The sequence below is a fragment of the Primulina tabacum genome, chromosome 16, assembly GCF_025594145.1.
Source record: "Primulina tabacum isolate GXHZ01 chromosome 16, ASM2559414v2, whole genome shotgun sequence".
NCBI lineage: Eukaryota > Viridiplantae > Streptophyta > Magnoliopsida > Lamiales > Gesneriaceae > Primulina > Primulina tabacum.
This window is the reverse complement of record NC_134565.1, coordinates 28,415,642-28,429,109: the sequence shown is the minus strand read 5'-3', so window position 1 is coordinate 28,429,109 and position 13,468 is coordinate 28,415,642. Positions and strand designations below refer to the sequence as shown.

The window sequence follows — 13,468 nt, the reverse complement described above, 5'->3', positions numbered from 1 at the left end:
GTGTTGGGGCACAAAATTTCAGAAACTGGGATTGAAGTTGATAAGGTAAAAATTGAAGTAATTGAAAAACTCTCAGCCGCAACAAACATCAGAGGAGTGCGTAGTTTTCTAGGCCATGCAGGGTTCTATAGACGCTTTATAAAAGATTTTTCTTGCATTGCTAAGCCACTAACCAATTTGCTGATAAAAGATGTGCGCTTTGATTTTTCTGATGAGTGTGTGCAGACATTTTAGGTTTTGAAGGAGAAATTGATCACTGCACCTATGATGATAGCGCCTGATTGGGGGTCACCATTTGAGGTGATGTGATGCAAGCGACACAGCTCTAGGAGCAGTGTTGGGGCAAAAGAGGGAGAAATGCATCCATGTCATCTACTATGCTAGTATGACACTGTCAGCTGCCCAACTGAACTATGCCACTACAGAGAAGGAGCTTCTTGCTGTGGTTTTGGCTCTTGATAAATTTAGATCATATCTGATAGGGAGCAAAGTTGTAGTGCACACTGACCATTCCGCTTTGAAATACCTGATGGCCAAAAAGGATGCAAAACCACGGCTCATTCGCTGGATTCTTCTGTTGCAGGAATTTGACTTGGAGAAAATCGATAGAAAGGGGACAGAGAACCAAGTTGCAGACTGTCTCTCGCGTTTGGAGAATCCAAGTCCAGGTAATGAAATTATTCGCGATGATTTCCTGGATGAACAACTTTTTGAGATCAACAATTTACTATGGTATGCCGATTTTGTTAATTATCTATCCAGTAAGTTCATTCCTCCCCATTTTACTTATCAGCGAAAGAAAAAAACTTTCTCAGATTTGAAATATTATTTGTGGGAGAATCCTTATTTGTTTAGAATATGTGTAAATGGTATAGTCCGTAGATGTATTCCCCAGGAAGAGGTAAGTGAGTTTTTGTTTCATTGTCATGCTGGTCCAGTTGGAGGCCATTTTGGGGCAACTAGAAGTGCGTCAAAAGTCCTCCAGTCCTGTTTTTATTGGCCTACTTTTTTTAAGGATGTGCATGAATATGTTACAAAATGTCCAAATTGTCAGCGCACAGGTAATATCTCTAGGCGATATGAATTGCCTCTCAATAGTATTTTGGTGTGTGAGATATTTGATGTGTGGGGTATAGTTTTCATGGGTCCGTTCCCAGTATCTTTTGGGAACAAGTATATTTTGGTAACTGTCGATTACGTGTCTAAGTGGGTGGAGGCACTTGCATGCAAAACTAATGACTCTAGGGTTGTCCTTCAATTTCTAAATAAAAATATTTTCTCACGTTTTGGCACACCTAGAGCCATTATTAGCGATGAAGGTACTCATTTTTGTAATCGTCAATTTGACAGTCTGTTGGCTAAGTATGGGGTCCGACATAAGGTGGCCACACCTTATCACCCTCAAACTAGTGGCCAAGTCGAGGTATCAAACAGAGAACTTAAGCGCATTTGAGAAGACTATCGGTGTTTTAAGGAAAGAATGGTCTAGCAAACTTGACGATGCACTTTGGGCTTACCGCACTTCTTTTAAAACCCCCATTGACATGTCTCCTTTTATATTATTGTATGGGAAGTCGTGTCACCTACCCGTAGAACTTGAACATAAGGCTTACTGGGCTACTAAATTCTTGAATTTTGATGCTAAAGCCACAAGTGACGAGAGAGTACTGCAACTAAATGAATTGGATGAGTTTAGGCTGGATGCTTATGAGAACGCCAAGCTTTACAAGGAAAAAACCAAACATCGGCATGATCAAAACATCGTCCATCGAGAATTTGTGGTGGGACAACTGGTACTGTTATACAATTCTCGACTGAAGTTGATGCCAGGTAAGTTGCATTCACGGTGGTCAGGACCATACACCATCACGCAAGTTTTTCCTTATGGGACAGTGGAGATCACTAGTGAAACAACTTGAGCATTCAAGGTAAATGGGCATAGGCTGAAGGTTTATCATGGTGGTACCATGCCCGATGAGCCGACCACCGTGGATCTGCAGGATCCAAACTGAATAAAGGGAGTACAGTCAGGCAATCGACTATAAATTTAGCGCTTGCTGGGAGGCAACCCAGTGTTTAGTTTTATTTTTCTTTCATCTTTTATTGTAGTTTTCTTTCTTTTTGTTTATGCATATCTCGTGAGCTAATCTCAGTGAATGGTGGTGCAAGAAGTTTTATCACTAGCGGATTTCTGAAGTATGGGGGATTATATTAGGACCAGCAGACTGAAAACGTCAAATAGGACAGGGAAGTTTCTGTACATTTCTTGCATCTTGTGTGCTTGATCGAATTTCATTTCTGATTTATAGGTTCATAAGAATTGTACATTCCTGGCTTCACATATGTGTTTGGTTCATAGTGTGTAGGGAATATATATAAAAATTTATTTTTTCGATTCCAGAGTCGACCCGGACCTCTAGACGGGGTCCATGTCTCATTTTTACCAAAATTCCGATTTCCAGAGTCTATACGGACCCCTACCCGAACTTTTAGACGGGGTTCGTGTATACCTTTTCAGATTTTTCCCCTTTCGCGACCCTACACGGATCTCTCCCCGGACCCCTACACAGGGTCTGTGTCGTCTAATTTTCACAGCTTTCAGAATAAAAATCGCGACTTCCCTTCTCCAAATCCCTAAATCCCCAAATCGTATCTACTCCCCTCGCCCCCTTGCAACTCGCAGCCACCACCACCATGCATACCGCCGCCCCCTTGACGTCGCAGCCAACTACCGTTCCGCCTCTCCCTTGCCATCACGGAACTAGCACCGCTTCCCTCCTCCACCATCATCAATCGTCTCTGCGTCTCCTACTCCCGTCGCCGGTCGCCTTCCACCATTGCGCAATAATGTCTCATTTTGTTCCGGTAAGCGTGGCTATACCTTGATTCCAATCTCCGACCACCCGCATGAGTGTTGCACATTAGTTCGATTATTGGTTGGGTGTTGTTCTTCAGTTGTTGGATTGTTGGGCGTTGATTGTTCTTGGATTTACTTGTTACTACTTTTAGTGATTTCTTCGGGTTAATCTGTTGTTGAGCATATTGATTGTGGATTGATTAGCGGTACGTTGGGATAGGCTTGAATTGGTTCGGACTGTTTGTGATAAATTGTTGGATTGTTGTGATTGAATTGTTGGGGTGATTTTCTTGAGTCGGAATGCCTCCCCGCAAACAGACTGGTAAGCGCGCACGAGGCGGTGCCTCCTCTTCTTCTGGTTCCGCCAGATTAGCAATTGATTCCTCTAGGTTCACCAGCCAAGAAAATTTCAAATGGTACTCGGCGGTTCATGAGAAATCAGTCATTGTGGAATGTTCTATTCATCTAGGGATTGACCACGAAGTGCCACTCCAAGCAGAGTTTGATAAATTTGGTTGGGGACCTCTCTTGGACATCACCGGCCCTTATTACCCCGATTTAGTCTGGCAATTCTATGCAAATTTTGAGGAAAAAAAACCGGGATGCAGCACATACGTACGTACGTCAAAGGGGCTACTATTGACTTAACAAGCGCATCTCTAGCCGCTATTCTGAATGTCCCCAATGACGGGCCTCCGATGGTCTTTAATCAGTTGGACCTTTTCTTGTCGGATATCACTTTCCAGATCTCGCAAGCTCGGAGCCGTCTACATTATTTCACATCTCCAATCGGCTCCCGCTCCAGCGTCCTCCCGACATCCCTCCCGCTGCTTGATCGCCTCATCTGCTACTTCATGGGAGCAAATATCATTCCGAGGAAGGCTGGGAACAATGAGGTCCGCCATATGGATCTTTATATCATAGATAAGATGTTGAATGGATTGGGGGTCATTCCTACTATTCCAGTGGCGTCGATCATGATTTCTCATATGCGTTCAGTCGCCCACATCGATCACTCAAAGAATAGGACGCCATATGTCCCATTTCCTATCATCATCTCCCGGATTTTGGCGGCCCACGGTGTCGATCTCACTGGTGAGACTTCCTTCCTCCCCACCTCTACACAGATGCTCTCACCCCAGGCTATGCAGGGCATGTACTTCATTTTTAGGCAGGGTACTTGGTAACAAAACCCAGGGAGTCGACATATCAGTCCCTATCCCCGTGACCCACCGGTTCCTCCCCTTACAGCTGATGAGCGAGCCTGGGAAGATCGAGTGGAGGAAGAAGCGGCATTGGATGCTCGAGCAGGACCTCAGGTTGATTTTCCACCGATACAGCGCACCCCGAGAGGCACTCGTCAGGTCTTCTTGGCCATAGTTGACTGCATGGTCGACTTGCGCACACGAATGGCTCGACTAGAGCACCATGCCAAGATGCAGTCGTATTCCGATGATATCTATGCGCCACCTTTCGACAGATCCGCACTCGATGGCCTAGAGGATTTGGACGTAGGATCCGACGACTAGTAGTTAGCTTGTTTATTTTATGACTTGTGGAGGTTTTGGATCAGTTTTCTCTTTTTGTGTTTTTCTTTCAGATGTTTTTTTCATTTTATGGCACTTATTATTCATGATTATCATCTTTTGAGTTTATTCGTATGCTTGCTTGTTTTTCCTATTCCTTTTTACGTTTCTTTGTGTATTCGATGTCGTTCTTTTCAGGAGTTGATGAGTTCTATCCCATTTTCACCACTTACTCGACATTTTTCCAGAGAAGTGTTTTTTCTTTAACTGTCTTGCTAATTCAATTTTTATCGCATTACACTGAGGGCAGTGTCGATTTCAAGTGTGGGGGTGGGTCAGTTTTGTTACACATCGTTGCACAACACTTAACAACACTTTTCACGTAGGATGAGACTATATCTAAAGAAAGAAATCTTGTTTTACTTGATAACTGGATTAAACCGTTAGATTTTGGATCACTCGGGAAACTGTTTCATGACTAGTATTGAATGAGAGGAGTCGTAGTTTCAAGGAGAGAGTCAGACATGAACCAGTTTTGTATTGACATTTCATTCCATGCACGTAGTCAGATTTTTTATCATTGATGGTGAATTGGTGCAAGGTAAACTTATGGTATAAAAAAAAACAACCTAGAATTCTTCTGATTAGCCCTCGAAGCGAAAATACGAACGATTGTGACTTAGGGATGATTTAGGTGATTTTTGGACCGTTTGAGCCTTTCAAGCTTACCCGATACATCTTTTATTGTCTCTAGTAACCCCTCTTGAGATTGTAAAAATCGAATGGTGTGTGTCAATGACACACAATTAGACCACATTCGTAATTTATTCAATGCCCCACATCAACCACCTGAATTTTAGCCTATACACTTTTCCCTACCTACTTTTGAGAGAAATAAACCCTCTGTACACATTGAAAAGTTCAAGATACTCCAATGAGTTGAAGGAATTTGTTTGAAGGAATCGATGAATTATTATTTATGAAAAAAAAAGAAGGAAAAAGTGTATGATATTGAATACACCCGAAAAATCCGTGGGTTAAAGTTGAAGGACGATGAAAAAGAAAGGAGATGATAGAGCTCTAAAGATGATAAAAATACAATAATTGGTGGTGAGTTAAATGTTGAATGAAGGCGCTATAGGAGTATGTTTATTTTCTCTCACTTTTGATTCACATGCCTTTTATTGTAGCCATGAACCTTGGTCTTACGTTATTAGCTTGAGAAGACCTAACCAAGTCATCATCGTTCAACATTTAGTAGAGAGGGGTATGAAAGTCGAGTATATGGGGCGTTTTCAAAAAAAATGATGAATATAAGTGATCCTGAAACCAAGTAGCTGTTAATGAGTATGAGTTCTAACTTGCACACTACACACATCTCGTTCTGTTGATCTTTACTGAGTAATGTTTGAATCTTAAATTGCGATGAACACGAATCTTGTGATATTCAAAGCATGATCTCTTGACCGGGTGTGATAGAATTTGACAAATTGAGAAGTTTTGATTGTGCTACTTGAGTTCTGAATCTGAGATATTTCTCATCTTTATTTTATGTCTGATTTGTTCGAGAACTAACAAAGGTTAAGTGTGGGGCAGTTGATAAGCACGAATTTTATAGTGTTTTAGGGACTTTATTTTGTCGTACTCGTGCTTATCTGGCATTTTTATTCCGAGTTTTGCGCTTTATTCGTTTTATTATTGTTGCTATTTACAGGTTTGACCGAAAGATGATTAAAGCCAACGAAAGGGAAATAAAGTCAAGCTTCGCGATGCCATGTCAGAAATACCCGAAAAATAGGAAAATAGCACAAAGAAGTATCCGGACCCCTACACGGACCCCGTGTAAGGGTCCGTGTCTTAGAAGCCCAAGGAAGAATTTCACAGAGCCTACACGGACCCCATGATGGACCTCTACACGGGGTCCGTGTCCAATGTTTTCTCGGAAAGAATTTTACAGTGCCTACACGGACCCCTACCCTGATGTCTACACGGGGTTCGTGCCCTTGAGATCAAACTCAGATTTGGTGAAGATTTTGTAGAGATTTTGGAGAGATATAAAAAGAGAAAACCTAGACCAGGATTCGGACTTTTGAACGTGAACAACGCCTTGGAGACTTGGAGAGAAAATTGCAAAAAGAAGACGGCGACAGCTTGGGAGAAACGAGAGAAAAACCGCACTTGCATCATCGCTGAGATTTTCTCCTCTCTTGTTTTCTTATTCATATTCATGAATTCGAATATTAGATTTTCTTCTAGTTTTGAATTTATGGAGTAGTTTTTCTTGTGATCGGGACCACGACAGGAACAAACTTTTGATTCTGTTCATTCATTGGATTATTTGATTTATGAATTTATGTTATTGATTAATGTTTGCTTAATTTTCGTGCTTTTAATCTGGCCACTTATTTGCATGTTTGTTGTTCGATCTTGACTCGAAAGAGAATAAATTGAATTTAGCTTCAAAAATATTAATCAACACACGGTTAAACCGACTAGAAATAGTATTCGATTTCAATGTGCGATTTTAGACGACATCTGTGATTCCATCGTTGAATAATGCGTTTTTGTTTAATTAAATTCAATTAGAAATAATTGGACTGTTAAATGAAAATAAGATTATAAATACTAGAAATAGATTTATAGTTAACTTAGGGAATTTCATCGTGATATCAATAATCTGTGGTTAATTAATTCCGATGCGTGACAATAATCAAAGTTTGGACCGTTGTGTGTTCCGGTCATTTTGTTGAATTTGAAAATTTCCCAAGTTTCAATCTGTTCTGCACATTCGCTCTTAGTCATTAATTTAGTATAATTTAATTTAATTTAACTAGTTTAAATTATCATCAAATCATTTGTCATTGTTTGCCTGGATTTAAATCAAATAATTTAAATCTTAGTACTTAAATAATAGTCTCTGTGGGATCAATACTTGGACTTGTCGTCCATTTACTATAACTTGACCTAGTCTGCTTGCTAGATTTATTCCCAACCGAAATCTTCGGTCGGTATGTTTAGGTACCTCAATCTCCACTATTTATAGAGAACTCGTACTATAATCGAATAAATTTAAATTTAAATTGCGGCTTATCATGATAAGATATTTTGAATTTCAAAATAAGATAACATTATCACGATAATTTTATCAAGATATAAAATTGTACATCTAAATATTTACAAATCTATGGCTAGCGGAGAAGAAAAGTTTGTGCATAATTAAATCTTTTTATTATCATCATATGAGTCACTTAATAGGATAAGATTTGATATTACTCTTACTTGACTCATACACATCTCATCATTACTAAATGAATAAACAAAATATATGAATCATGATGATAAGTCTCTTAAATGCGAGTATTGTCTTTTATGTATCACATTGTATCATGTTTCTAGACCTTGAATAACTTAATAAATAAACCATATGTTTTTATTCAGGTCTAACTTTAATGATATTTCTCAAATCAATAAATATATACACAAATAATAAATATGAGAAAAATATCATAATAGAGTTTCATTAATAATTGAATTTGTTCTTATAACAATAATCACATAGAGAAACCAAGTCTCATACTTTCTACATGATCCTTAAATTTAGGTGGTGGGATGTCTTTAGTCAAATGATCAATAATCATCAATTCATTTCTAATGTGACCATTATCTTATCTTAAAATGTTCTGGTATGACTAAATCTTAATGTCGATGTACTTGCTTCAACTTCCACTTTTCTTATTCTTGGCCATATTAACAGCAGTTGAATTGTCACAAAATAGTATCAATGGCCTAGAAATAGAATCCACGATTCTAAGCTATAAAATGAAACTCTTCAGCCAAACACCATATGAGCTGGCCTAAAAAACAAAATCGAACTCAGCATCTATAGTGGAAATAGTAGTCAAAATCTGCTTTGCTATTCTCCAAGATACAACTCCATTAGCTACAGGGGCGGATCCAGGATTATATGTTTGGGAGAGCCGGCTCACCACCAACCATGAAAATTTTAAGTTGGGCCTTTGACCATTTGTAAAGGTCCGTTATTTAGTTTTTCGAAAAAAAATTGCAGAAAATGGAACGCGGATCACATGTGTAAACCTTGAAAGTGTATAATCATTAAACTAATTATAGATACTTTATTTTTTTATGGTCAAATAATATATATATTAAATAATAAAATATATATTATATAGTAATAATTTTTAAAAAAAATTTCGGAGAGGCCGTTTATAGTTACTTTATTTTTTTATGGTCAAATAATATATATACTAAATAATAAAATATATATATAGTAATAATTTTTTAAAAAAATTTTGGGGAGGCCATTAGCTATAAAGAAAATATATCCTGAAGTGAATTTTCTTGCATCAACGTAGTTAGCGTAGTCTGAATCAGTGTAGCAAATCACTTCCAAATTCTCAGTTCGTCTGAACATGATAACGTAGACCTTGGTCCCTTGAAGGTATCTCATCACTTTCTTTGCAACTTTCCAGTGGTCCATATCAGGATTTCTCTGATATCTCCCCAACATTCCAACTATATATGAAATGTCAAGTCTAGTGCAAACTTGAGTATACATCAAGCTTCCAAAAGCATAAGCATAAGAAATATTCTTCATTTGTTCCTTTTCAAAGTCATTCTTTGGGCATTGATCCAAAATGAAATTTCGCCCTTCACAATGGAAGCCACACTTGGTGAACAATATTTCATCCGAAATATATCTAAAACTTTGTTGATATAGGTATCTTGAATCAATCCTAAGATCCCCCGAGATCCATATCTATGTATCTTGATGTCAATGACATAAAATGCATCAATCATATCCTTCATATCAAAATTTTTATACATGAATTGTTTCATCTCATATAATCCTTTATTGCAAATAATATATCAATTAAATTTTGGATAAGGAAACAAATCTTTATTCCGCTGGCTTTCTGGTATATACATTGATTCATGATATTCATTACGAAACCAAATAAAGAGATAACTTCATGAAATTTTAGATATCAATGACAGGAGGCTTGTTTCAATCCATATATGGATTTCTTAAGCTAGCACACCAATTGCTCACCATCACTATAGGAAAATCATTCAAGTTGTTTCATAAAAATCTCTTCCTCTAGATTATTCCTCTAGATTACTATTGAGAATTTGTTTTCACATCTATTTGTTGCAACTCGATGTCAAAATGTGCAATTAAAATGTCATAATTATTCGAAGAGAATCTTTCCTAGAAACAAAAGAAAATGTCTCTTATAGTCGATTACTTCTAATGAAAATTTCTTAGTTTTGCTTTATATTTTTCAGCTTGTCCAATAAGTCTTTCTTTATTTTGAGACCCATTTACATCCAATGGTCCTCGCACTATAGGCAAATGAACAAAATCCCAGATTCGAGTTGTTGTACAGTCCACACAATTCTCAAAATTAGTAAAATTTAAAGTACTGAGTACTCCACCATTTAGTAATCTCTTACTCCTCTCTGTGGAGATGTGTCTCAATCTTCTATGTCACAATATAGAGAAATCCTCATTTATAACACATTTTTTAATACCTGCTTAAACATGCATAGTAGTTTTGCTATCATTTTGTAAAGAAATTAAAAAAAGACTATCAATCATTGTATCATTCAAAAAAATTTTATTTATAAAATAAATTCATTTAATTATTCAAAAATTAAATAATTAACCTAACGGTACAAGATTTCAAATTGAAATTAAATTTCTGGAAAAAATTTGGAACATAAAATATTCTCCAAAATTAAAATAAAATCACTATACAAAACTAAATTGTCGGCAACTATAGCCTCCTCATATAAACACGTCTTGTTCCCGAATAGATGCTATGATCACCTCTCACTAGTTTTCTTAGGCTTTGGATACCCTGCAAGGTATTTGTCACATAGATTGTAGAACCTGAGTCACTCCACCATGTGTTATAATTCATATTAACCATATTAGATTCATAACAAACAAATAAAATTTGAATATCTTTCTTCTCATGCCAATCTTTAAATTTGGCGCTGTGGGGACCCGGACGCTAATTCATGTCTTAATCATTATTAATGTCAAATATAACAATTAAGAAAAGTGGGACTAAATTTTTTTTCTTTTTAAAATATAAATGCGGAAACGTAATAGTGATCTATCTGATATACATGTCAATATCAAAGTACAATCATGTACTACATGTCTCTATCTCAACTAGGTTCAACGACTATATATCCAGTGCTGAATCCTACTCTGCTTCTGGGCCCGGATCTCCACGCTAACTCTAATATCTCATCCTCTTCCTGATCCTGTCCCACCTGTTGTCAAGCACACATACAAACAAGACAACAGCCGGATAGCTCCGGTGAGAATTACATTCCCAGTATAAATCATGTATACATGCATGTCATATAAACAGTTATAAAAGCATGAAATAAACATTCATAACATGTATCAAAATCAGAAACATGAATCAATATAAACTCTGAATCACACTCAGTGACTCATGGACTCTGACTCGACTCGTCCTAATCTAGGGATCCCGATCGGAATAAGAGCATACACCCACCTACACTCCCGATCGGGGTGGTGGCATGTTCTTATTCACGGACTTTGGCTCTTTCCATATCGAACACCAATAATAGAAGAAACTCCAATTCTATCCACTCCGATATAGCCAAACGTCCGGCGTCTTGGCGAATCAGCCACAGACTGGGCCTATCGACCCTGGCATCCATATCGAACATCAGTAATAGAAGAAACTCCAATTCTATCCACTTCGATATAGCCAAACCTCGATGACAATGTGCAATGGGCCAGTGACAATTCCATCACAATCAGGCACCTCTGTCACGAGATCAAATGTATACGACTAGCCACATCCGCCTATGACTCAATACATACATTTTCTATAAATCCATAGACCAAATATATCAATCACATTCAATTGCAAATAACAATGCAATAACATAAAGTATGTGATTTTGGGAAACTCAAGTCGAATCCAACTCGAGTTGTGCAATCCCGCATCAACATCAATTTATACCTTTCGTTCCGTTCTGTCGATCGGACTCTGTCGAAGTCTCGAACTCACTTCCTATCAATATCAATCTGGCAACAACAATATCAATACATTGTATCAATGTATAACTCAAATCAAGACCTGTTCTGATCGATACTCATCTCAAAACATATTCTGATCAATGTCACGATCGAACGATACAATCAAAATCAATACTGAATCTGATCGATACCAATCTACTGATGTTTCAACAGCATAGTAATACAGTCTCGATAATCCCGTCAATTTCAATATCACAGATATAATATCACGAAACATAATCGATATCGATACAACTCATAATCTCAGAAATAACAGATCATAATCTCAAATCTGTACAATCTCAGTCATATCATTTCAGAAAATCATAACAATTACATAACCAGTATGTTTTTCGATCTGACTTCAATTATATACTGATCAGTATACCCAGAACACATAATATCAGTCAAATCACAATTCCCCCAATATCATAATTTCAAACGATATCAGAATTCAATAAAACTTACATCCTGTTGTAGCTGTCGTCGCTAGAAACTCGGTGTTGTACTCGGATTCAAATTTTGATAAACGAATTTTGCACAAACTTCAAATTCCTAAAAAAAGGCATAAGGATTTCACTAAAGCTTCCTCGGTCCTTTTCTTCAATTCTGAGGGATGAAGTTATTCTTTGTATATATATATATATATATATATATATATATATACATGGTGCATGAAAGGCAAGTGGCTTGTTGCATGTTCTGCACGTCTCGTGCATATGCGCGACCACCAGCGACGCATATGCGCGAGACCTACTGGTCTCGGTGCGTATGTTCTCGGCAGCTCGCGCATATGCGCGCCTCACCTCCGCGCATATGCGCGAGACCTACTGTCTCGGCATATCACCACTCGCGCATATGCGCGCCTCCACGCCGCGCATGTGCGCCGAACTCTCTGGACTCGACAATCACCAATGCCTCTCCTCGCGCATATGCGCGTTCCTTCTTCGCGCACATGCGCCAATTTCTCTGGAATTCTCACTTGTGCTACTGGTCACCTCGCGCATATGCGCGCTCATCGCCGCGCATATGCGCCAAGAGTTCTATCTCGCATCTTGGCTCTTCGCACAGCTCGCGCATATGCGCGCTTACTCTTCGCGCATATGCGCAATACCTTCTGGTCACGCACCACCATTAACCATGCACATACATTTCTTTTCAATTCCATGTCTTTTCCACTCCTCCGATAATCACATCTATTATCACCAAATCATTTCAGGTTATGGTAATTAAATTCTCGGGCCTTACATTTCTCCCCCCCTAAGATCTGATTTCGTCCCTGAAATCATAAGCAATCACTCGTATATCACAGGTAATCATATCAGATACCAAATCAAATACAAGAAGGAGGTATATAGAAGTTACGAAGAAAATTCACTTCAATGAAACGATTCTAGAATTTTTATTTCATCTCAGATTCTGTCTCCTCAATAGCTTCCTTGATGTCTTAATCATTCCCTTGAACTTTCAACAACGGAATAGTTTTCGTGCTGAACTATTTTTATTCTACTGATTCTGATTCCATTCCGGAGGAATACTTCAAGAGATATAACTCAAAGTAATTCTGATAAAATCAATCACAATTACTGGTTATACAACGTCCGTATATACCAATCCACAACTCATAATAATTCAACATCAACAGCTGTTATTAAATCTGTTCAGGCTAAATCAATTCAATATTCAATCTCCTATATCGAATACTGACAGTTATCGTCTGGTGTTGGCCTATTCAGTCTGTCTATTCAGAGCTGCGTCATTCTTTTCTAACTCAGCTTCCCTTCTTCGCTCATATCTCTGATCATATCAGGTCCAATTTCAGGAATCTCAGAGATGTTATTCTAAGAAAGAAGGTAATATGCACTTCTTGTCGTACAATACTTCAAACTATGTTATTTCAATACTCGTTTAATATCAATTGTTGTACGAAAATTCACGACGTGACATAAGTCCTGCCAACTAGTGCTAAAATCAAGCACTACAACTCTAAACATA

The 13,468-nt window shown here is 38.0% G+C and overlaps 1 protein-coding gene across 1 annotated transcript; it reads left to right on the top strand.

Annotated features, from left to right (window-relative positions):
* Positions 1 to 385: 385 nt before the first annotated feature.
* Positions 386 to 1,919, top strand: LOC142528461 (uncharacterized). The gene is made up of 3 exons (XM_075633514.1): positions 386 to 761; positions 876 to 965; positions 1,351 to 1,919. The coding sequence occupies exons 1-3, from the start codon at positions 386 to 388 to the stop codon at positions 1,917 to 1,919; spliced, it is 1,035 nt and encodes a 344-aa protein (XP_075489629.1).
* Positions 1,920 to 13,468: the final 11,549 nt, after the last annotated feature.